Below are 27,166 nucleotides of genomic sequence, written 5' to 3'. Positions count from 1 at the left end.
CCCATACCCGCACTGCCCCCATACAAAGTAAGGCGGCTACCCAAGAACAATGGAATAAAATGGAGAAAGCTAAAACGGGAGTTGGAAACATATCCTCTTTATTTTGGCCTGTTGAGGCAAATAAAATATCTATGAGAATAGCATGCAGCAAATCCAAATACTTAAAGAGCTGACGAGATGGTGGGAAAAATTTATAAACAAGAAAGACCTCAGAAATAAAATAATTGACACGCTCCCATTCATAAGCATCTCAGATATGTTAGAAAATATAACAACAGAATTATGGATGTTAAAGGGGGTGATGGAACTCAAAGATATCATGGAGGAAGACAACCTTAAACCTTTCAACCAAATTATGAAGGATTTTAACATCCCCTCCAGTAAAACATTCAACTATTTGCGAATGAAAAGCTTTTTAGCAAAACACCTCTTTAAAAACGAAGAGGAGGATACCAAAAACCTTATACAAATATTTGAACTAAAGAATTATAACAGCTTAATAGCCAAATGCGCAAAAATTATATATGGATGGAGACATGTAATAAAATTATATATGGATGGAGACATTGATTAACAAATGGGAAAAATAACTACAAATAACTATAGAGGAACAACAATGGACAACAATGGATAAACTCCCTAAATAAATTGAGCAAAAATATACATTGCTTAAATCTTATAGAGACCCAGTTTAAACTATCAAACAGATGGTACTTAGCACCCAAACGCCTAAAAGAGAATTTTCCCAGAACTATCAGACAGATGCTGGAAATACAAAAGTGCTGAAGGCAACTTGATTCATTCACGTGGTGGCAGTGCACACCCATAAAAAGATTCTGGAAAGAAGTCATCAAGATAATATACCAAATAACAGAAGTAAAACTACCCTGTAAGCCAGAAGTGGTTTTACTAAACTTGCACTGGCCAGAAATGACACAGAAAACAGCAATGGTGATATCACATATTATGACGGCAGCCAAATTACTCCTTGCAAGAAATTGAAAAGTAGGTACAATTCCAAATATTAATGAATTAATAAAACAAGCAACTTGTAAAGCAAGAATAGAAAGAGGTACCGGTATATTAGTAAACCTGGGAAATAGATATTAACACATAGAGGACTGGGAGACATGGATAAATACACTGGATGATCTACTAAGCTGTCAGTGTCCCACATAAACACCTTACTTCTTCTCTCTCAGACAAAGTGAAAAGAAAGAAAGAGGGTAAAACAACCCTGAACAAAGACAGACAAATAAAATAGTAATATATAGAAATTAAACCAGATATAACAGGCTCTCACACTCTCTGGGAACCAAACATGAAGGACAGACAGACAATAAACCAACACTAATAAAAAAAAACTATATAGAAATAGGGGGTGGATCCGGGAGGGAGGGATGGGTCGAATATTAAGCAGTATCATATTATTGATGATGACATTGCACTAAAGCCCATTTTTTTACATAAATAATAAAAACGTATGAAGGGTAATAAATCTAAATGATAACATAGTATCTTAAAAGTAAATAAATAATAAGTAATTATGATTATGAATTGGTATTATATATATATATATATATATATATATATCAGAAAATATATAGCCAGGGGCGGACTGAGAACCCTCAGGGCCCCCGGGCAAAATAAATCAAGGGCCCCCTTACAGGCCTCACCCATGCTTCGCAGCAAGCCCCACCCTTGTCCCGCCTCCAGCCACACCCTACACAATCTTTAGACACAAGGAAGAAAAGTGCAATCAATTCTAAACAAGTGCAATATAATTAACAAATGTAAAAAACAAACTGTGCAAAATAAATAACAATAATTCCCTCAAGGCCCACAGTAGAGACTACAATTGAGGGCTAATGGGCCATGGAGGGGGGTCTTTCTAGCAGAGGCTATCTCAGTGTCCTTTACAGAGTGTTAGAAAGAATCCCCTCAAGGCCACATTAGAGACTACAATGGAGTCTAATAGGCTTGGAAGAGGGTCTTTCTAACAGAGGCCATCTCAGCGTCCATTAGAGAGCCTCTGTTAGAAACAGTCGCCTCCAGGCCCCAGTAGAGACTACAATTAATGGGTTATGGGCCCTGAAGGGGGGCCGGGGGGGGGTCTTTCTAGCAGAGGCTATCTCAGTGTCCTTTAGAGAGAGTGTTCGAAAGAATATCCTCCAGGCCCCATTAGAGACTACAATGGAGTCTAATGGGGCCTGGAGGGATGTCTTTCCAACACTCTGGTTCTTATTCACAATATAGCAACACAGCATAGCACGCTGATACCTAGGCCAAGTTGGCTCCTCTCACCTTAATTACTGTTGCTGGCTGGCAGTCTGTGGGCTTTCTGGTTACTGATGGCAGGCTGTGGGCTTGCTGGCTGAGACTGGCAGGCTGTGGCTTGCTGGCAGGCTGTGGGCTTGCTGGCTACTGCGGCAGGCTGTGGGCTTGCTGGCTACTGCCGGCAGGCTGTGGGCTTGCTGGCTACTGCCGGCTGGCTGCGCCTGGCAAGCTGTGGCTTGCTGGCTATGGCTTGCAGCTGTGGGCTTGCTGGCTGTAAGCCTGTGGCTTGCTGTAGGCCTGTGGGCTGGCTGCTGGCCTGTGGGCTGGCTAACTGGTGGCCTGTGGGCTGGCTGGTTGGCTTGCTGGCATGTTGGCTAGCTGGCTAGTTACTGGCCTGGAGGTCTGTGGGCTGGCTGGCCTGTGGGCTGACTGGCCTCTACAGATTGCGGACAAAGGTGTGGCCGAGCCCAGTTTTTTGGGCTTTGTAAGGCAGTGTGCGGAATACAATGAAATCCGGATTGTGCGGGCGGCATGACGTACATGACTCCATGGAAACCCAGGACCGGGCCCCTCCTCCTATGCTGAGGTAAGTAGCGCCGGCCGCCGTGCCCCGATAGCCGGGTGAAAATAACTCTGTAGTCAGTGCACATTCTGTTATGTGCATGGCTGCACGCACAGTGCACTGGCGCCGCGGGCGGGCAGGGCAGCCACCAGAAATGTTGGGGCCCCTGACGCAGTTCAATGTCTGGGCCTCCGGGGCCTGCCCACATGGCCCTCCCCCAAGTCAGCCCACATAACCCATCTTGAGTCCACCCACAAGGATGAAGTGTGTGTGTGTACTGAATTTGGTTGTGTGTGTATAGTGGCTGTAGAATGTGTGTAGTGGATGCAAAATGCATGAGTAAAGTGGATCCAGTGTTTATAGTGGATTCAGATTGAATGTTTGTGTAGTGGATAGAGAGTGTGTGTAGAGTGAATGAATCGTGTGTGTATAGTGAATGCAGAGTGTGTGTTTGTGTAGTGGATGTAGCGTGTAGTGAATTATGCGTGTGTGTGTTTGTGTAGTGAGTGCTGTGTGTGTGTTTGTGCAGTGAGTGCTGTGTGTGTGTTTGTGTAGTGGATACTGTGTGTGTTTGTGTAGTGGATACTGTGTGTGTGTGTGTTTGTAGTGGATACTGTGTGTGTGTTTGTGCAGTGGATGATGTGTGTGTTTGTGTAGTGGATGATGTGTGTTTGTGTAGTGAATGCTGTGTGTGTGTAGTGAATGCTGCGTATGTGTTTGTGTAGTGGATGCTGCGCGTGTGTTTGTGTAGTGGAGGCTGCGCGTGTGTATTTTTTAGCTGTTGAATTTTTATAATTTAAAAAAAAAAAATATTTCTCCCTCCTTGCCTCTTACCTGTAGCCAGGGATGGTGGACACTGTAGTGTGTGGTTGTGTAGTGGATGCAGTTTGTGTGTTTATGTGGTGGATGATGTATGTGGTTGTGTAGTGGATGATGTGTATTTGTGTAGTGGATGATGTATGTTGTTGTGTAGTGGATGCAGTTTGTGTGTCTATGTAGTGGATGATGTGTATGGTTGTGTAGTGGATGATGTGTGTGGTTGTGTAGTGGATGATGTGTAGTGGATGATGTGTGTGGTTGTGTAGTGGATGATGTGTGTGGTTGTGTAGTGGATGATGTGTAGTGGATGATGTGTGTGGTTGTGTAGTGGATGATATGTGTGGGTGTGTAGTGGATGCATTTTGTATGTTTGATGTATGTGTGTGGTGGATGTGTGACAAATGCTGCTGGGGGGTATTTTTTTAGCAGTTGAGTTTTTATTCATTTATTTAAAAAATAAAAAAAAAATTTCCCCCTCCCTGCCTTTTACCTGTAGCCAGGGAGGGGGATAGTAGATTCCCTGGTGGTCCGGTGGCTCAGCTTTATGGGCCAGCATAGAGGGGCCCAGCATACATCTTCCCCCTCCTGCAGCCAGTGCTCTTTAACGAGCCCAGCATGCATTGCGTGCCGCGGAGCATTGTCACGGCAACCCGCGGCAACGCTTTACTGCTGTGGCTCGCGAGTCCCGGAGGGGGAAGGTTAGTGTGTCCTGGGCCCTGCTTGGAAGCCAGCAGGGCCCGCAGAGGCATATATATAAAGCGGTACTCGCTATATATATATGCAGAATGAAGGGCTGGGGGCCCGGGCATGCAGGTGGCGGGCATGCTGGTGGCGGGCCCCCCTCCTGGCCGGGCCCTCGGACCATGTCCGAAGTGCCCGACCGGTCAGTCCGCCCTGTATATAGCATATATATTGCATTAAGTTGTGAATGTTTTTAATCTAATGAACGTCTATGTGGAATAGATAGTTCCTAAATCTACCTCTTAAGCGATACGATCTTGCCCTTTACTGTTTCTTTTTCTCACCCAAACTCATTTTGTGTGTCTCTTTCTCCCCTTCCCCAGCCTATATGTGTGTCTATCTCCCCCAGCCCCTTTCTGTGTCTCTTTTTCCCCTTATATAATTTTATATATAATTCATAGTGTGACTGCAGTGATTGATAACATGTGAAGGGAATGAGGATGTGATTGACTGTGGTTGGAAACAGCTGGAGGAGTCATGCTATATAGTTAGAAGGAACCAGGGTGGGCAGGAGGAGGGGCATGGTGGGTGGCTAGAGCAGAGTAGAAATGAAGATTCTTAGTGGCAAAGATGGAAGTTAAATTGGGCCTAAGGAAAAAGAAGGATGCTCAGTTATATAAAGGAATTTACAGCTAGGAGTGGCAAGCAGGTAGAAGTGGGGGACCTGGTGGTCCAGTGGATGGGCTGTGTAGGAGGGGGTCTGGCAGAGAGCTGTAACTTACCTTTCCTGCAGCTCCTGTCAGCTCCCTTCTCCTCCGGTCCGGTCAGCTCCCCTGTCAGCTCTACTGCAAGTCTCGCGGTGTGAGTGCCACGCGGATCAGGGGTGGAGATTTGGGGGGTAGGGGATCAGGGGGGGAGGAGTGGTGGAATAGACTAGCCATTTGTTGCACATATTAAAATATGTGCCTATTAAATCCTATCAGCCAGATTATTAATTACTACAGGTAACTGCAAGTACAAATATTACAGTAGTAAACTATAAGTAAAAATGGTGACATTGCAGTTTTCAAATGAAGATTCTTAGTTGCAAAGATGGAAGTTAAATTGGGCCTTAAAGCTGCAGTTCTCAAATGAAGATTCTTGGTTGCAAAGATGGAAGTTAAATAAAATTATATGTCTCTTTCTTCCCAAGTCCCTTCCATGTGTGCTATTCTCTCCTTCCCCATCTCCTCTGTGCCTCTATTTCTACCCAAAGCCTCTTTGGGTGTCTCTTTCTCTCTTTTCCAAGCCACTCTGTGTGTCTCTTCCCCCAGCACATTCTCTCTGTACCTCATATGTGTGTCTCCTTCTCCCCTAAGCCCCTCTTTTTGTCTCTTCCACCCAACACCATGTACCTCCCCCAGCCCATATTTGTGTCTTTTTCATCTTCCCCTCTGTTTGTCTCCCTCAGCCCCATTTGTGTGTCTAATTTCCTCTTCCCCAGTGACTCTGTTTGTCTCTTTCACACATTTCCCAGCTTTCTGTGTGTCTCTCCCCACAGCACCTCTGTGTGTCTCTTTTATCATCTCAGCTCCTTTCACCCCCATCCCGTTCTTTTGTGGTCTCTTCCACTCCTCTCCCCTCTGTGGTCTCTTCTACCCCCTTCCCTTTGTGGTCTCTTCCACCCCCTTCCCTTTGTGATTTATTACACCCATGTTTCTCTATGTGTTCTCTTCCAACCCCCCTTCCTTTGTAGTCCCTCCTCACCTCCTGGTGTGCTTCTTTACCTCAACTTTGTAGCGTTGCTGAGCAGAACACAGTAAAGGATCTTCTGTATCTCAGTCTGACATTAAGCTGTTCATTTCCCCTTGGGCCGGTGTGCTCTAAGGTGGCTTTCTTTGCCACAATATCTTGTTGCTCCAGCCCAGCATATACCATCATCGATACTACAACAATTCCAATGGTTATTTAAAGTCCATATTTGGAGAGAATACCCCCTTGAGTCTCACATAAAACCACCTACTCAACTACTTATAGCCTGTTTTTTGTAAAATATATTTTTTCAACCTCCTTTTTTACAAGAAAAAGAAACAAATAAGTACTCACATTAATGTAAAAAGTATACCTCTGATGAGCTGCAGGCGAAACGCGCGCTTTAGGGGCTTCCCGGCGATCCTCAGTCACTGAAATTTGTTGGTGTTCAGATAAATTTTCACTATTTCTTATGCTATACTGCAGATCTCGAGTTGACTTTCAGCTTCCACCTGGGAGGGCGATGAGCAACGACTTAGTCCCTATTGCTGTGAACTAGCCGTATCACCTTACCACTATTTAGCTACCATGCCGGTTTTCTGTATACCGACCCTCTGTGTGTAGCAGTCAGTCTTTTATTTATTTATTTTTGGGGCTCATTATTGACCGTGATTGAACCCATGTACCCACATATAAGGCTTTATTGGGTACTGTATAAGGCTTTTTATTATGTACTATGTTAGCCTGGAAGTTACATTGTTAATTGGGTGTATCGCTGCCTCTATCCAGGAGGTCTCAGCCGACACCATTACCCTTGTATCCATATTTAAGGCTTTGCTGTGTACTATACTAGCCTGTATGTTATTGACAATTGCGTGTATTGCTGCCTCTATCCAGGAGGCTCCAGCATACACCAATACATATGTTCTTTCTCGCCTGAATAGCATAATGTGCAAAATTATTATTTTTTGCACGGAATTTCTGTATTGAGGACACTGAAAACTTTTGAACAGGTCCTCTTTATTCATCCCATCAGGAAGCTTTCTATTCTTTGACGTTTAAGTGTCCCACAGTTACTGGCTTTACCTTTAAACGTCGGAATACTTTACAGACACTAGATGGGAGGCTCATTAACCTTTACATACCAATGACTTTCTACCTTCCACAGATACATGCTTCCTACAAGATTTATATTAGTGTCAGTTTTTATACCAACTTTTTGTGGCTATCTCCACATTAATTTTAAGTTCACTATTAAAGGTTATGTATTAACTATTTAGGGCACTCACTTCTTCTTTCTAATTTTTCACTACCTTGGTAGTTCTCCTAGGGTTAACCCCTTTGTTTGAGTGCTTTCTCTAGGCTTCCAGCTTTCTATTATTTTGTTCGCAAAAAGTATACACACAATTATAGAGAACATTTTGCACACTTTTTTTAAAATTAAAATTCAGTGTAGTGCCCCAGGGCATGACAAAATACTTGGTGCTAGATAGAAATAAGACATTATTTTACAACAATGGTTTGAATGCAATTATTATTTGTATTCATTATAATGCATATGCCAAAGTGTTGTTTTCATTTTGGTGAGCCATTAAAACTCTGGGGTACTGACATCCAACTAATGACCGACCCAGTTATTGTTGATAAGTTTTTTTTTTTGTATTTTTTGACACTGTTTGTCAAGTATTTGTTTACAATGTTTAAAAAGTAATGTGTCTGATTTCATGCACCATTTACTGTCTAATTTGTGTGTGTCCAACCGTTTGACTTCCCTGGGCCACAATGAGCGAAGAGGAATTTTCTTGGGCCACACATAAAAATGTATTATAATAATGTATTATTATTATTATTATTTACTTAATTAATTTATATAATACAACTTCAAAAGCCATTTTCTTAATTTAGATATTTCATTTTAGTAGATAACTCCCTTATTTGTTGTCCTTATATGGTTTAGCCATATTTAAGAATACCAGATTAGGGGGCTATCTACTAAACACATATACATGCATGAACATATACACAAAATTACAGATATAAACAATCACAGATACAAACACAACACACACACATATAATCACAGAGCTATACACACATACATTCACACAACCACAGACATCCACACATATACACTAAATCACTATAGACTGTAAGCTTGTTTGAGCAGGGTCCTCTTCAACCTATTGTTCCTGTAAGTTTTCTTGAAATTGTCCTATTTATAGTTACATCCCCACTCTCATAATATTGTAAAGTGCTACGGAATCTGTTGGCGCTATATAAATGGCAATAATAATAATAATAATAATAATAATAATAATAATCACAGGCATACACACACACAATCACAGACCTATACACACAATCACAGACATACACACACACACACACTCACAAACCCACACACATACAATCACAGACACACAATCACATACATAATACTGGCATATACACACACTAACATAACATTCATACATACACATTTAGTAATTAAGCAGTCCACCCAGCCTCCTTACCTTGCTCTAAGAGAACTAGATTGGGTGCTCTCCCTGGTGGCCTGTGATTGCTGCTGAGATGCATCTGAGATGTGCTCTTCCTGTACAGATCCCTCACAAACCCAGTAGTGATGCCAATGTGGGAATGACATCATATCCCAGCTGCCAGCTCACTGCAGAGCGCAAATGGAGCTGTGCTGAAAGAGCACAGTACGTGTTGGGCGCCCTGCTTCTCTAGCCACCCAGCAACCTGACCCGCCTGGCCTACTTCATTTACTGATTTAATTTTTTTTCAACACTCTGAATTTCTTAATTTCTTTATTTTATTTTAGATAATCTTCAAATGCGCCTGGTTGGAGGCTGGAACAGATGTAGTGGACGTGTGGAGATATACTATCAAGATGCTTGGGGCACTGTATGTGATGATATCTGGGACATTGCTAATGCAGCTGTTGTTTGCAGACAATTAAATTGTGGTTACGCATCTGCAGCACATGGCAGTGCATATTTTGGACAAGGTTCCGGGCACATAGTTTTGGATGATGTGAGCTGTACTGGTAGTGAGCAATACCTGTGGCAATGTCCACATGCTGGCTGGGGCTACCATAACTGTGGCCCACACGAAGATGCTAGTGTTATCTGTTCAGGTATGTCTTATTTCTTTGTATCAGTTCAACATTACTTAAATAATACTGTAATATATAAAAATCATAGTGTGTGTTCTACTAAAATGTATTGTAAAATATTTTGGGAACAGGCTTGACTATTATTTGTGAGTATATGTGCTGTAGATTTTAAATAGGGTTACCAATTAAAGTTGCTCTGTCCCCCTACCACCTATAAAAAATAAATACAATTAAAACCGTTTGAAAATGCTCATAAAGACTGTGTGGGAATTTGATTTAGTTACCAACACTGTCAAAAGTTTGGCTACTTTGTCTTATGGAAAATATCTAACTTGACAAAATCAAAACTATTGTCATCAAATTTCATCAATTCTCACAGCCATTGCTAGTGATGGCTGTTGGAATATGGTATTGTCTAGTTTATTGCTATGTGGGATCCTCCACAGACATTAGAGTTGAGCTCTTGTGACCTGGGCTCATGGCAAATGAAACATCAGAAGCTGACGATCAAAGATGACAGCACCCGTGGGAGACATCGTCAGGTAAGTTTTACTCACAATTTCTGCACCCTGGACTGTGGTGGTGATATCATCACATTGGGTCCATGCAAAGTATACAAAGACCCCAGATGGTGACAGAGCCACTTTAATTTAAAAATTACAGAAATCAATAGTAAGAGATTTTGTTGTATACCTCTCTAATAAAACGGTAAGAAAATTTAACATTTATTAGTCCTGATGGTTAAAAAGTAGATGTACCTTTAAAATTTAATAGGGACAGAATGCATCCAGCAGGATGCACATTTACAAGTTACTGTTCAATTGCTTTTATGCAAGCAAATTCTAATTTTAAGTAGCACAAGCAGCCAGTGGGCAAATAGTTAAAAAATTCTTGGCAGTGCAAAGTTTAATTTATTGGTAGGTGGCCAGCGCTTGCTAGCCATCCGCCACATGTAATAGTTAAAAAAGTAAAGTAAAGGCATGTCTAGTAAATGTCTAAAACTTGCAACTAGCGAGCCATTGCTTCCCATTCACTAGAAATACCTCATAGTCCCCCATGCCCTCACTCTTGGGCATTGGGTGGGGAACTTTAAAATAAGCAAAGGGATTTAATAACATTTTCTCCTCTGACTCAGAAGGGTCTAGTGTCCTTTTCAGGTCCCCACCCATTAGTGGTGGATAGGTGCCATAATAATAATATTCAGGAGGAATGAAATAGTGTCCCCCATGCCCCACACATTGGTTAATTAAATAATAGGGGCTCTACTTAAACAGTGGGGGTAGACATGCAATTGCCAACCATTTCCAAATAGTGAAGTGAAATCCATTCTAAGCAGTTCATAAGCTCTAATTTAGGCTAGGACATATATCTAGTCTTGCCCAAGTTTAGTGGCTCAACATGAACATGAGCTCCAAATATATTCCCATCACTCCTCAATATATGGCCTTGAGTCAATGTACTCTGAAACAACTCTGCCAGTCCCATAATAAAAATCACAAACCACCACAAGGGAAGAGTGGTGGGTGCACTAAATTGCAAACCAGACAATCATTCTGTTATTTATTCACTTTTATTCTATAATGCGCAAAGTACAAAATTACATCAAAAGGGAAAACAAAGATGCGTCGCACATTTTAATATGTTTAGTCACAAACCTATGCTTATGAATTTATGAAAAGGTTTTAAACAGGGGAATTGTTTGGTGCTAAAGCCAGGGGCTTCAGCTCAAGGCTAAAATGTTTGGCCTCTTATGCATGTATTGAAAAACTCCTCCTTGTCTAGCCATAAACCTTAATTTCTTCTATAAATCCCATTGTGATTTACCTAATATTTGATTGAATTTGTAGTAGTATGTAATTCTCTTTTTATAAACTCAACTTCTGCTGTATTAACCTCAAGCCATGCTGTATTAGCCATTCACCCCACTACATTAAAAAGATAAGACTAAAAAGAAAAATGTTAGTCGCATAGAAGTTAATTATGTATTGATGCCCTAATTTCATTGTTGTTAACCTTTAAAACAATGGTTGCTGCAACCATGTACATTCCTGTAAACCACAGAGTGGAAGTAACTTTGTAGTGAAAAGTAACATCAAAGCTGTTTTTGCAGCACATAGGGACCTGCAATAAGTTTTAATGTTTTGGCTGATCAATGTCCAATAATAAATTAAATCAAGGATAGTTTAAGAATAAATTTAAGGACATATGAGGGAACATTGTGTTTAATGGTTATGTATGCATGAGAATTCCTGAATAAACATATATCAAAGATGTGTGTGCACCCTGAACAGTTAGCAGTGAGTGGTGGTGCAGGCAAAAACGGAAAATATTGCAATGACCTTTCTATTGCTGGGTGAAAGTGTAACAGATGATCTTCTATTTCATGATTGTGGTAAATAAATCACTGGCAGTTCTCACAAGAACTTACTTACTCAAACACAGAAAAACAGGTTTATTTACTAAAATGAGAAGTCAGAGTGAATTTCATATTTAAGGCCAGAGTTCAGCTATTTTCACCCTAAATTTATATTGGAATGGGATCTTGGGATGGTGAGAAGACTAACTGGGAACTTTGGGATTTATACCTTTCTGCTGTGGCAAAGCCTGTCTGGCAGGCATTGGCTGAACTCCTACATCGGGGATGGCAGCAGGGCATATTTTTGCTTCTTTCATTAATATGTATTTTGTCACTCTATTATCTTATTCATGCAGTATTTTCTGTTACATGACTTGATATCATCATGTTTTCTTGTTAACGTGCAATGTTTACACTTGTTAATGCTAACTCGCTTGCTTACATACCTAATGCAAAAGGGTAATAAGCGCTCTCTTCTCAAGGGTGAGCAGCAGTTCACCAACAAGGTGTTCCCTCTACCTTGTGATAAATGGACAGATAAAATAGAAAGGTGAACAGCGCTAAAGATCAGAAATTGTACATACGTTTAGTAGAAATACTGGCCAGCGGAGTAACTTAAAAAAAAGAGAAACAAAGATACAAATAATGGTACAGTATGTATGAACGATATAATTCCACAAGAACAAAGGTGTTATATTCACACTCACACTTTGAGGAGCTATATCAGCTCGGTGTTAAGAGCTTGGACGGAATAATCCCCGTCTATGGATTTCTTGAGGTTCCAGATCGTTGGTGAGTTTATAGGTGTAAGTATTCGTTATATGAAAAACAAGAGTAAAATACGCCACATGGTCTAGAACGTAAATATAAAATATTGTAGTAAGAGTAGATGATCCTACTTACATATACTAGAGCAACGACCTGCTCTAGTTTGGAGAATTTCAGGTGGAATAATCCCCACCTCGGGATATAGTGGACCCAGGTATAGCAGCAAAGCAGTATTAAATAGGAAGGAGGACAAAAAAAAATGACTGGATGGTTTAAAAATTATATATACTTTAATACAATAAGTAAAAAGTGAATAATACACTATAAAACCAGTCCTGTATAAAAGTCCAAAATTCTTCCTCACTTGACGCGTTTCGCCGAAGCTTTCTCAAAAGTGAAACAAATTAAAAAAAAAGTGATTTACTTTTGAGAAAGCTTCGGCGAAACGCGTCAAGTGAGGAAGAATTTTGGACTTTTATACAGGACGGGTTTTATAGTGTATTATTCACTTTTTACTTATTGTATTAAAGTATATATAATTTTTAAACCATCCAGTCATTTTTTTTTTTTGTCCTCCTTCCTATTTAATACTGCTTTGCTGCTATACCTGGGTCCACTATATCCCGAGGTGGGGATTATTCCACCTGAAATTCTCCAAACTAGAGCAGGTCGTTGCTCTAGTATATGTAAGTAGGATCATCTACTCTTACTACAATATTTTATATTTACGTACTAGACCATGTGGTGTATTTTACTCTTGTTTTTCATATAACGAATACTTACACCTATAAACTCACCAACGATCTGGAACCTCAAGAAATCCATAGACGGGGATTATTCCGTCCAAGCTCTTAACACCGAGCTGATATAGCTCCTCAAAGTGTGAGTGTGAATATAACACCTTTGTTCTTGTGGAATTATATCGTTCATACATACTGTACCATTATTTGTATCTTTGTTTCTCCTTTTTTTTAAGTTACTCCGCTGGCCAGTATTTCTACTAAACGTATGTACAATTTCTGATCTTTAGCGCTGTTCACCTTTCTATTTTATCTGCTTACATACCTAGGTGGTAAGTTTTTTTCAAGTGTACTTTAAGTGAAATTCAACACTATGCATACCTCATTCTAGACCAGGGGTACGCAACCTATGGCACATGTGCCATGCACGGCACTCGAGGTGTCTTCGCACTGCACTCAAGGCTGCTAAAGCCAAACAGGCTCGGGCCTATCAGGAGTCCCAGTGAAATGTCAGATATCTGCTAATATGAAAAGGTGGTGAGGGACAATCCTCAATGTATTGATTGCAGCACATAAGGGAAGTGATCTCAGATCACTTCCTTCCAGCACTTGTGAATGGGAATCCACGCTGGAGTAGAGCATCGTGCAGCTGCTGTTCCCCACTGGAACACACACACACTGCTAGATATACACCGAGCTGCATAATAACTCTCCCCTGATCCAAATAATATGAAAGCCCACACACAAACATACACACAATCCTCACAAACTGAACACCTCTGACAATCCACATACACACACAACCCCACATACAGCCTCTCACATGCAATACCCCACACAGACCCCCACATACACACAATGTGACATATCAATCCACACACAATTCCACAAGCAGTCCCCATACATAGGTACACAATACCATAAACTATTCATGAACATATACAATATAATAGCTCGCATGCACAAATACAACAAGACAAAGCAACTGCAGTATAAATAACACAAGCAGAATACGGCAACATAAACACCTCACTTAAAAAAAAAAATAGGACCGGCACGCTACGGGACATCACAATCTTATTTCGGCACAGTGCTGCTAAAAGGTTGCCTACCCCTGGACTAGACTTTAATTTTCTTTCAAATGACATGTGCAGGTATTGTGCTCTTCTTGTTTACATTAATTTTATGTTAATTTTTGTAATCTTTATTTTGTATAAAAAGTACAGGTATTATATTTGTGACTTCTGACGTCTATGAGCTTGTTGATATGTCATTACAAGTTTGTGTGTTTATCTCTGCACTGCAAAAATAAAGAATGTTAACCCCTTCAGGACGGAGTCAATAGTACACGTTCTGATCAAAACAAAACGTAAACAAACACTGGAATTTGCGCTATATGTCTGTTCAACCGTAATTCACCTCTTTCATATTAAATGCACCCACACTTATTATATATCATTTTGTTCAGGAGAAACAGGGCTTTAATTTCATATAAAATATTTGTATATGAAACATCATTTATTATGAATAAAATTAGAAAAACTGTGAGAAATTTTAATTTATTTTTTAAATTTGTAGTTCCGCCTCACATTTTAGCTGTAAATGTCATAATACTGTTAGGTTTTACTGCAACAAAATGCACATATTTGTAATCAGCTATGTCTCACGAGTACAACAGTACCCCCCATTAACAGGTTTTATGGTGTTTTGGAAAGTTACAGGGTCAAATATAGAACGTTCCATTTTCAAATTGAAATTTGCCAGATTAGTAATGTTACCTTTGAGACGGTGTGGTAGCCCAGGAATGAGAATTACCCCCATAATGGCATACCATTTGAAAAAGTAGACAACCCAAGGTATTGAACGTGGGGTATGTTTAGTCTTTTTTAGTAGCCACTTAGTGACAAACACTGGCCAAAGTTAGCGTTCATATTTGTTTTTGTGTGAAAAAAGCAAAAAACTAATATTTGGCCAGTGTTTGTGACTAAGTGGCTACTAAAAATGACTGAACATACCCCATTTGCAATACCTTGGGTTGTCTACTTTTGCAAATGGTATGCCATCATCGGGGTAATTCTTATTCCTGGGCTACCATACGGTCTCAAAGGCAACATAACTAATCTGGCAAATTTCAATGTCAAAAAAATGAAATGCAAGTCTTATATGTAACTCTCTAACTTTCCAAAACACCATAAAACCTGTACATGGGGGGTACTGTTATTCTCGAGAGATTTCACTAAACACAAATATTAGTGTTTTAAAACAGTAAAACATATTACAACAATAATATAGTCCATAAAAGTGCCGTTTGTTTGTAAAAAATGCAAAAAACTTCACTTTTACTTAAAATATCATCGTTGTAATACAATTTACCAGTTTTAAACACTAATATTTGAGTTCAGCGAAGTCTGCAGAGTAAAACAGTACCCCCTATATACAGGTTTTATGGGGTCTTGGAGAGTTACAGGGTCAAATATAGTGCTTGCGAATTAAATTCTCTGCACTTTCTCCCTGTGTTGTCAGGCATGTCAATCAAATTTTAATTAATTAAATGACATAATTATGTAAAAAAATTACTTAAATATACACGTAGAATTTTAATATATATGCATTTATAGGTATATAAATTCTACGTGTATACTAATGTAATCTTTTATGTAATTATATGTATTTATCTATATATATATATTTGCGGTTATTTGTATTTTATATATAGATAGATATATATAGAATGTCATTCTAAGTGTATTCTGTTTCCAATATATATATATTAATAACAAAATACAGTTAGAATGAAATTACATATGAATATATAATTTATTTTAAATTTTGTTTCAATATTTTATTTATTTATTTAATTATTTTATTTATTTATTATTGTAATTATACGTATATATATATAATATATATATGTAGATCTATTATATATATAATATATATACATATTATATATATGTAACGTCATTCTAAGTGTATTTTAATACTAATATATACTAATATTAATATTAAAATACATTACGTATGACGTTACATATATATAATATGTATATATATTATATATATAATATATATACATATTATATATATATAAAAATGCATTTAATTTATTTTATAATATGTTTAATATTTTTTTTTTACTCTTCCTACCAGCAGGGGGACTGTCTAATATTTTAGACAGTCCCCCTGCTGGCAGATCCACAGCCAGCTATAGGGGGCCATGTGATCACTCTTTGAGAGCGATCACATGGCCCCCGGGGGCCTGATTTGCCGGAGGGGGGCTGCCTGGGCTCTCAGACAGCCCCCCAGAAGAGGATCGCGGCGGAGGTGAGTACCTCCTAGCTCCTGGGGCTGCAAGCCGTTACGGCGTTCTATGCCGCCGCAACGGCTTTAAAGCCCTTTAAAGCCGCGACGGCATAGAACGCCGTAACGGCGTTAAGGGGTTAAAAAAAGAAAAAATGTATATTTTTGTAAATTTAGCTGTAAAAATGTGTTTGAAGCACATTCAGAATTGTATTATATATATTATTAATAATTCAAAAAACTAGTATTCTACTTCTGCTTCTCCCTTTATAGAGACAACCTTTTCCCTACTCTTACGTTCTGTCTTTCTCATTTGCTTAGCTGTGTATCAAGTCTCAGAGGTCGCAAAGCAAAGGCAAATTATGGAGTCCATGTTTCTATAGTATATTGGTATTGAACCTGCAACATTAACTACATCAACGTGGCTGTTAATTTCAATTTCCTTTGAAAGGCTAATGGTTTGTCCATTCAAGTTTCTCTGAAAAGACAGTATTTGCATGAAAATGCCTGAAGGCAATGATTATACTCACCAGAATAACTACATTAAGCTTTCGTGGTTCTGGTGGCTATAGTGCCCCTTTAAAGTCAGAATCCAAAGTGAATTTCAGGTTTAAGGCCACAATAACTGAACTGAAAGCATTGCTGACTTTGAGAAATTTTTCCAGATCCGCTGTTTTAACCTTAACTTTGAAACTCACTTTGAATTCATATTGAATTTGTACTTTGGTGAATAACCTTGACACTATCTCTATAAAACACATGCATGCAAACATAAAAGTCACATCGGTATTTTCTGAATTTAATATGATATTTTTTACTCTTTTTGTTTTTAACAGATTCTCATGAAGGAACCACAGACGTATATCCAGGTGATAATATATTTTCAGTACAAAGGTTTACAAGTAAACTTCAATAGTCTTTAAACATATAGGAATATAACCATCAATGTTGTAAAACAGAAACCATAAACATATCTAATGTCAGTTTTACATGATATTGTCCTAAATTATCATGTTTTAGAGTTAAACATTAAAGACTAATTGTTCATTCAAATGGAATTTATTCACGTAATCTAGTGTCTAATGTGTAATATGTTTACCCTCTAAAATCAATCAATAGATCAATAGTGCCCATATATTAACATCATAGTAGAAACAGGAATCAGGGTTATGTACTAAACTGTAAATTGTGTTTGACCATGAGTTTGTAAATTTTAGGAAAAATAACAGATATAGAAATATGAGTATTTTCCATATCAACTTCAAATTTTAGTTTGAAAGGCCTGACACTTTGCAATTTAGAGTATAACCCTGTCACGGTTAGTCATTAAACCATAAATTGTAAGGGATATGTTTTGAATTCCTTGATCATTTCCCCAATATTTGATGTACATGTAATGCAACACCTTATATTATTCACATTCTAGTGGTATAAGAGATAACCTGTACCTGTAGTAGAGTGCTAAAGTAAAAACAACATATGGGGAGAACTTACCACACGTGTACAAACAGATATATCAGGGAATGTATCCAATACATACAAAAGAAAAACCCACAATCCTTAGTGCAGATGGTAATTGTGAGTTACAAAGTATTGACCTATATAAATTGGCTCTGTTGGATATGCAATTATGCTCTTAGTGCAGCATCACACCTCTTCTTCAATATGCGATAATTCCTCCCAAAAGAAAGAACAGAGCCGCCAATGTGTAAAATCACCAATTTAACCTCTTAACGCAGTTACGGCGTTCTATGCCGTCCCCGTTATAATGGGCTTTTGTTGCGACGGCATAGAACGTCATAACGGCTTTCTACCCCAGGAGCCAGAAGAAAGTTACCTCCGCTGCGATCCTCTTCGGGAGGACTGCCTGACAGCCCAGGCAGCCCTTCCCAGGCAAGTCAGGCCCCCGGGGACCATGTGATCACTCTCAAAGAGCGATCACATGGCCCCCTATAGCTGGCTGTGGATCTGCCAGCAGAGGGACTGTCTGGGCTGTCAGGTAGTCTTCCTGCTGGATGGTAGTGTAAAAAAATAATAATGAAACATGTTTAAAATAAATTAAATTTTATATATATATATATATATATATATATATAATTACATATATTAATATTAAAATACACTTAGAATACAGTTACATATATATATATATGTGTGTGTGTGTGTGTAATTACAATAATAAATAATAAAATAAATAAATACAATATATTTTTTTCATTTCAATAAATTATATATACACATGTAATTTCATTCTAAATGTATTTTGTTATTAATATATATATATATATATATATATATATACATATATATATATATATATGTGTGTGTGTAACAAAATACACTTAGAATGACATTCTATATCTATCTGTCTATACATAAAATACGAATAACAGCATATATATATATATATATATATAGAGAGAGAGAGAGAGAGAGATAAATATATAATTACATATTAAAATTCTACGTGTATTCTACGTATATTTAAGTTATCTTTTAACATAATTATGTGATTTAATTAATTACAATTTGATTGACATGTCTGACAACCCAGGCAGAAAGTGCAGAGAATTTAATTCGCAAGCACTATATTTAACCTTGTAACTTTCCAAGACACCATAAAACCTGAACATGGGGGGTACTGTTTTACTCAGGAGACTTCGCTGAACACAAATATCAGTGTTTCAAAATAATAAATTGTATTACAATGATGATATTTTCAGTAAAAGTTATGTTTTTTGCATTTTTACACGGGCGGCACTTTTACTAATGATATTATTGTTGTAATATGTTTTATTGTTTTGAAACACTTAGGTTTGTGTTCAGTGAAGTCTCCCAAGTATAACAGTACCCCCCATGTACAGGTTTTATGGTGTTTCGGAACGTTAGAGAGTCAAATATAAGGCTTGCATTTATTTTTTTTCGAAATTTGCCAGTTTGGTAATATTGGGTTGTGAACTTTTGCAAATGGTATGCCATCATGGGGGTAATTCTCATTCCTGGGCTACCACACAGTCTCAAAGGTAACATTACTAATCTGGCAAATTTGAATGTAAAAAAACTGAAAAATATTTGACCCTGTAACTTTCCAAAACACTGTAAACTCCGTTAATGGGGGGGTACTGTTGTACTCATTAGACTTTGCTGAATACAAATATGTGCATTTTATTCATAATATATTATGTTTTATATATGAATAGTTCACGAGAAATTAAAGCCCTGTTTCTCCTGAACAAAATGATATATAATAAGTGTGGGTGCACTTAATATGAAAGAGGGGAATTACAGATGATCAGACATATGGCACAAATTCCAGTTTTTGTTTACATTATGTTTTGATCAGAACGTGTACTATTGACTCCGTCCTGAAGGGGTTAAAATTGTGTAAAATCACATTCCCTGATATATCTGTTTGTACACGTGGGGTAAGTTACCCGCATATGTTGTTTTCCTTTAGCGCTTCACTAGAGGCATAAGTAATCTCTTATCCTGCTAGAAGGTGTATATCTGTTGAGGTGTGTGGGGAAGAGGGTATCCCACACTTTTGTGTAGAGCTGCTATTTAAAAATTGTAATTTTGTCACGTGAAGCACTTTTTGAGGGTATATGTTTAAAGGGGGTTATCCGTGCACGGGTGAGCAGGACCAACTGCTAAATTTTTTTGTATGAAACTCTAAAAGAACTAGTCATAAATGTAGTCTGTACTTGTATGGTGTGCACACATTATTTAAGTACTTTTATGGGTAAGTTGTTGCAGGCAGAGGTATCTAAAATCTACAGCAATTTTTGCACACTGCTGAACTTCAAACAACAAGTTAGACACTAGACCTCTTACACCAAAGGTAAGCATCAGTGTTATAGTTCCTAAAGTGTTCTTGGAATCAGGGCTGACATGGCCATTAGGTGGATTAGGCAGCTCTTATGGTGCACCCGCCCAGGGGCGTGGTGTCCATAAAGACCACTAGGGAGTGTTGGGTGGGATAGAAGCACACAGAGTGCTGGGATAAAGAGACACACAGATGGCTGGGGGAGGAGATGCACACAGAGCTAAGAAGCACATAGAGGGATTTTGGGGAAGAGACCCACAGAGGGAGGGGTGAGGTAGAGACATAGAGGGATGGGTTGGGGAGAAGCACAGGGGAGCTGGGGATACAAAGACACACACAGAGGGGCTGAGGGGACAAAGACACACACAGAAGAGCTGGGGGGACAGATACACAGAGTTGCTGGGGGGACTGAGAGACACACAGAGGGGATGGGAAGGACAAAGAGACACAAATTGACTGGGAAGAGGAAGAGACACACAGAGGGGCCAGAGGGAAGAATGAGAACCACTAAGGTGCTGTGGGGGAGGGGTGATACACAAAAAGTTGGCAAATTTTTTTTTTTGTTATTAGTCAACATGGTCAGGGGATTACCAGTCTCCTGGCCTTGAAGAGTTAAAAGATACCTGTCATGATAAATACAACTTAAAGGGATTCTATAATGTTAGGAACACAAAGTTGCCCTCTGCCCCCCTCACCCTCCCCGCTTCACGGCCCACTCACCGGCAAATAAAGGGTTAAAAAATATTATTCACTTACAATGACATCCAGCTTCATTTAGGCGACCTATAGTCCAGAAAAATCTCAGAAGCGCCTTTAGTGACTGTCTGTAGACATGCACTAGAGACTGTCTTGGTCCTGTAATGTAAAACATTACATTTTGTGAGAAATATACTGTAACTTCAGTGAATTTCTAATAAAAGGTAGCCATTGAACATTTTTTTGTTCATGACAATCCTTACCATTTACAAGGCTCCAGGCAAGAAAAGATTGCGTGGCGTTCAACCAGTTTAATCATAGAGTTTCTTCCTGTATCCCAGGAGAAGGGATTAATGTCAGGTTCCCAAACAAAAGATACACTGACCTTATCAGATACATTATTAAGAGTTGACAGGTATTTTTCTTAAATGGTAAATTGAGGAGTTATCTTTGGTGCATTTCTAGACAAATAATACCATTTGATCTTATTTTTAAATTTCATACACAATTTTTTTTTTTTTTTGTCAATCTCTTTTTATTGAAATTTTGTTTTTTCATACCCTTGCGGGTCAAGAATATTTGAACTGTACATCAAACATAATCACGAAAACATAGTACGGCATGAACAATAGCATTTAAACGAAATCATGTACTAGAGAATGTGGGCCTGCAATGGTATGTTATCGTGAGTGTGTGAATTGCCTCGGGAGAATGGGTGAGTAACCATAGTATGTGTGTAGTAACCCTATCGGGTTCTGAGTTATGGCCTTCTTCTATGTATACCCAGGGCCCAGGGGGGCCTGGGGGGGGGGTACGTAGGTTTGGAGCGGTCGCTCCCTCTTGTCAGTGGGGGGGATGAGGTAAGCTAGGAGTGGTTCAAGGCCAGCAGATTATGTGTAGTTATAACTGTGCAACGTAGAACATGTGTGGTAAAGTCTCTGTTGTTGGAGTCAGGCCTCAGGAGTAGGTCGCTTGTCTGTGGCCTGGTTGGGTGCGGGTATGCCCAAAGCGTGGCAGAATGTCGGGAACTCCTCAAGTGTGGAGAGTTTGTGGACAGTTCCGTGTCTAGTGACCACCAGGAATCTGGGTGACCTCCAGTGGTATTCTATCCCCGCTTCTCTGAGGGTGCTGGTGACTTGGTTCAGCGATCTGCGCCATTGTAGCGTGGCTCTGGTGAGGTCTTGGTAGATGTTAAGCTGTGCGCCTTCAAATGTGAGTGGCGTCTTGCCCCGGAGAGCAGTCATCAGGATTCTTTTGTCTTGGGAGGCAGCACAGCGGACAATCACGTCTCGGGCCAAGCTTGGGGCTGTCCTGCCCGAAGGTGGCAGGCGGTATATCCCATCCGTGTTAAATTTCTTGGCCTGTGTGGGTGGCAGGATGGCGGCCACGAGGCGTCTCAGGTAGTGAGGTAATTCGTCTGAGGAGACGTCGTCTGGTACTCCTCTTATTTTTATGTGGTTTCACCTTGTCCTGTCGTCGAGGGCGATATAGTGGAGGGAGAGTGCTTGCTGTTGATTCTGGAGTGCCAGTACTGTGTCCTGCAAGGTTGTCAGTCCCTGTTTGATGTTAGCAACATCGTTCTCTGTGGCCTGAACCCTGACATCTATAGCCTGCACGTCAGATTTAATGGCTGCTATGCTGGTCGCCAGGAGGTTTTTTATTTCCCCAATTAGGTGTTGGAAGTCCCGCTGGGTGACTGGGGCAGACCCATCAGTGATTCCCCCTGGTGTAGGTACCTGTTCTGGGGATTGGGCATGTGGGCTGGGACCCCTGAGTACCTTCATGGTGTCCTGCTCCGCTGCTCCCGCCATTTTGGCTGGCGGCCTGTGTTGTTGCAGCATGGTGCTGATATCCCTGGACCCTGAAGCCGTCTCCGGTGGGGGTTTCTGGGACCGGCGGCCCATTTCTGCCCGAGTGGGTGAGGGTGCTATATAGGGATCGTCCCCTGCTGAATCCTCTGGCTGATCGAGGCCGTCGAGGAATGCCGTCCAATCGAGGGCTGCAGCCGGCTTGTAGGCCGCGGCACACAAAGGCACACAAACGGCATGGGAGGTTGTAGGGGAGAGTCCCGATGGTGCCCCTGGTCAGGAGTGGGTAAGTTGGGGTTTTTATTCCCCCCTTGTCGGGTGCTTTTTCAGGTTGCGGTCGGGAGCTTTGCTGAGGTGCGACCGCTCCGGCTCGTGGTCAGGCTCCGCCCCCCCTCATACACAATTTGAATCATCATTCACATCAGTTATAAGACACCACATAGAATATGTAGTGTAATTTAGGCACCAGTTTTAACCCTTTTACTACCAATATTTTTTGATTGAAAACATATTAGCAAACATATAAACATATCTAAGCAGCAATTTTGTATACATATTGCTTTGCAGACACATGTAAAAATTAAAAATATATACATTTATACAATTTGTATTTTTCATTTATTCAGCCTTAATAAAAATAGTTAAGAAATTAAAAACTGTAGATTGCAATAAATATTTTGCAATATATCTTGAAAAGTAAGTATAAAAGTAAAAAAATGTACTTTTTCTCACATACAGTAGATAATACAAATAATCAAATACCAGGTATTGGTATGGCCCTGAAGACACCATCAGTGCAGCTTACTATGAATGGCAACAGAATGTAAAAATAGTTTGTATTTGAGCCTGATGCCCACATTCACTTAAATACCATATTTCTAAAGATAAGGTAATTAAAACTGTCATAGCAATCTTTGTCAATCTATGGAATGCTAATGTAAAAATGATATGGTAGAATTGTTTCACTCCTCCCCCTCCCTGACCATAGGTATAATATGAGCCATTGAAACTTCCTGTATTGTTTGAAAATACGGGTGCACTTACATGTTCAGCAAACATACAGGCTTTGTAACAGTGATTAGTGGATTCTGTCAGATAAATGAATTGCTCAACATGCTGGTAGTCATAACTAGAGTAAAAATGATGTGTGCAAGGGTTTAAATGAATGCAAATGAATACATGAAAAAAAAGTGAATTAAGTGTTTAAGAACTAGAAAAAGTGAAGGCTACAACATTATTATGGGGGTTTGAAAACATTAGATATGAAAAAAGCTAGAAAATTGCACTTTTTTTTTTTAAGGCGTTACAGAGGGTTATGATAGCACTACACAAATATATGCAGAGCCAGTGTAAAATATCAAAATTTTATTTCATATTTACCAGTAAATTTATTTTCTTGGCTATTTATCATGGCAGCATCACTTATGGACAGCTCCACCCTCAGCTGGATCAGGACAGAAAAAACTAAAACAATTAACTAGACTCAGTCCAATAGAATAGCAAACATAAAACCCTGGGCGGGTACCTGGTGCTGCCATGATAAATAGCCAGGAAAAGAAATTTACTGGTAAGTATGAAATAAAATTTCGATATTCCTGGCCAATCATGGCAGCATCACTTATGGGTAATACCCAAGCTTGCAATAAAAACAAAAACAAATAAATACACTAAATCACTGCAAGAACATTCAAGTTTATTACGCAGAATTAACAGAGGCCAAAACACTACTGCCAAAATGTGTGGAATAAGAGGCTACATCCAGCTTGTAATGTTTAATGAAGGTCATAGGAGAAGACCATGTTGCTGCCTTGCAGATGTCATCAGGAGAGACCTCTGCCCAAATAGCCCATGAAGTAGCCAACGGCCTCGTAGAATGAGACTTAACCTTGTCTGGAGGAGAAAAACCTTTTGAAGTTTAAGCTTTCGTGATGATATTGGAATGCTCTGTTTTACAACAAGCTCCAGAGAGAGATAAGTATCTGATCAAATATTACCTAACATCCAGATGATGAAGTTTGACCTCCAATTCTGAGGACAGACTAGGAAAAAAAGGAAGGTAGAACAATATCCTGATTCAAATGAAAATTAGAAACTACCTTAGGAAGGAATTCTAGCTTAGGACGCAACGCCACTCTGTCATGGACCACCTGAGTATTCATTTCTTTACAGGAGAGTGCTCTCACCTCTGAGATTCTCCTAGCTGACGTAATGGCCAGGATAAGTGAAATCCAACTCTTCCAGAGGAGAAAATGGTGCTTCTGATAAGGCATCTAAGACTAGAGGAAGGTTCCATGGAGGTGTATAGTTGCGATGAGGAGGTCTAATACAAAGAGTAGCCTTAAAGAACCTAGCAATCAATGGATTTGAAGCCCAAGAATAGTTACATAGGACCAATAGAGCAGAACACTGGACCTTTAGGGTACTCAGACTTAAACTTTTCTCTAAGCCAGCTTGTAGAAATTCAAAGATATAGTTCTGATCAGGGTGCAAGAAATCCACTCCCGTTTTGAGTGTCCAAGATTTAAATGTCTCCCATATACGGTGATAGCAATTCGATGTATAAAGCTTTCTAGACTGCAGAAGAGTATCAGTCACTGCCTCAGACAACCCTGATTGCAGGAGCCTCTCCCTTTTAAAAGCCAGGCCCCCAATCTCAACTGTTCAGAGTTGGTATGGAGGACAGGACCCTGACTTAATAAATAGAGCGTCCTGTCTCACAAACTGATGGTCTGGGTGAAGAGAGAAGAACTTTGTTACTTGCATGTTCCGTGCAGTTGCCATCAAGTCTTTGTGGGGAATGCCCCACGGAAGGGTAATTGCCTTGAATACTTCTGAATGCAGTTTCCATTCTCCTGGCATTATTCTCGATTTGCTTAGGTAATCCATCAAAATAGTCGGAGTCCCTGGTAGATGAATCTGAGCCACTAACATAAGAGGTGTCAGCTCTTTTAATAGAAGTTTGCTTCAGGTCCATCCTTGGTGGTTTACATAAGAAGCCACTGCCCTATTGTCTGTCCAAAACATTTTCCAAGCATTCTTCACATAAGGGAGGAAACCTTGAAGGGCCTTGAAAATAGCTCTTAATTCTTTTAGATTGGAGTGCATTTTTCTCGCTTTGTTGGACCACTGTCCCTGCTTCCAAAGAGACCCAAAATGGGCTCCTCATCCTTGCAAGCTTGCATCTTTTGTGACTACTAACACGTTTGGTTCTTCCAAAGGGTAACCCCTGACCAAGATTCTTCTGGTTTGTCCACCACTTTATCTGATCTTTTGTATTATTGCGGAGAACTATCTTTTGATCCCAGTCGGGGTCTTAATAGGTAAAATTTCCCAACGGGCCCATCTCACTAGTCCTATTGTAGATGTCAGGGATCCCAAGGGGCTCATATAATCTCTTGCAGAAAGGAACTGATGAGCTTGAATGTTCACAATCTTCTCCTGAATCTTCACTATTCTGTCTGGAGATAGAGATGGAGATACCGTTGCTAAAGACGTCTTTATCACAGCACCCAGAAAAATGATCTGTTGAAAAGGGATCAGAGAACTTTTTTCTATGTTCAGTATCCATCCAGTGTTCCTGAAGACAGAGTATAGTTGCTGGTGTATGACGTGTTTACAGATTACACAAAACTTTGTAAAGTAATAAAATGTGAGCAGGATATTGCTTTGCTGCAGAGGAATTTGGATAGATTGGTGGACTGGGCACTAAAATGGCAGATGAAATTTAATGTAGAAATGCAAAGTTAGGCACTTCGGGGTCAAGAATGCACAAGCAACTTACAGCCTAAATGGTAGTGAATTAGCGATAACCATACACGAGAAGGATTTGGGAATTGTTATAGACAACAAATTGGGCAGCAATATGCAATGTCAATCTGCAGTTGCTAAGGCCAGTAAGGTTTTGTCATATAAAAAGGAGCATACATTCTCAGGGTAAAAAATATAATTTTGCCTCTTTATAAATCGCTGGTAAGAACACACCTTGAATATGCTGTGCAATTTTGGGCACCTGTTCTAAAGAAGGATATCATGGCACTAGAAAAAGTGCAGAGAAAAGCTAAAAAATTGATACAAGGAGTGGAGCATTTTAGTTACGAAGAAAGGTTAAAATAAGTAAATCTCTTCAGTTTGGAAAAAAAAAGTGCCTCAGAGGAGATATAATAACATTATACAAATATATTCAGGGCCAGTACAAACCATTATGTGGAAATCTATTCATAAACAGGGCTATACATTGGACACGAGGTCACACGTTTAGGCTGGAAGAAAGGAGATTTCATCTAAGGCAAAGAAAAGGTTTTTTTTACAGTAAGAGCAATAAGGATATGGAATTCTCTGCCTTAAGAGGTGGTTTTATCAGGGTCCATACATATGTTTAAACTGCAATTGGATAAATACTTGCAAAAACATAACATACAGGGATATAATTTCTAATTAGTGGGGTTATAGCAGCTTGATCCAAAGAGACATCTGACTGCTATTTT

General features: G+C 39.5%; 1 protein-coding gene across 1 annotated transcript in view; it reads left to right on the top strand.

Moving 5' to 3' along the window:
* LOC134586282 (deleted in malignant brain tumors 1 protein-like) overlaps positions 1–27,166 on the top strand; it is a 178,199-nt gene that overhangs the window by 17,070 nt on the left and 133,963 nt on the right. The window contains exons 3-4 of the mRNA XM_063441769.1: positions 8,895–9,209; positions 17,189–17,221. Of these exons, the coding sequence (XP_063297839.1) occupies positions 8,895–9,209; positions 17,189–17,221 (348 nt within the window). The remainder of the gene's footprint in view (positions 1–8,894; positions 9,210–17,188; positions 17,222–27,166) is intronic.

The sequence above is a fragment of the Pelobates fuscus genome, chromosome 2 (genome assembly GCF_036172605.1).
Source record: "Pelobates fuscus isolate aPelFus1 chromosome 2, aPelFus1.pri, whole genome shotgun sequence".
Lineage (NCBI taxonomy): Eukaryota > Metazoa > Chordata > Amphibia > Anura > Pelobatidae > Pelobates > Pelobates fuscus.
Note: the sequence above shows the minus strand (reverse complement) of the source record. Positions and strands in the feature narration are given on the sequence as shown.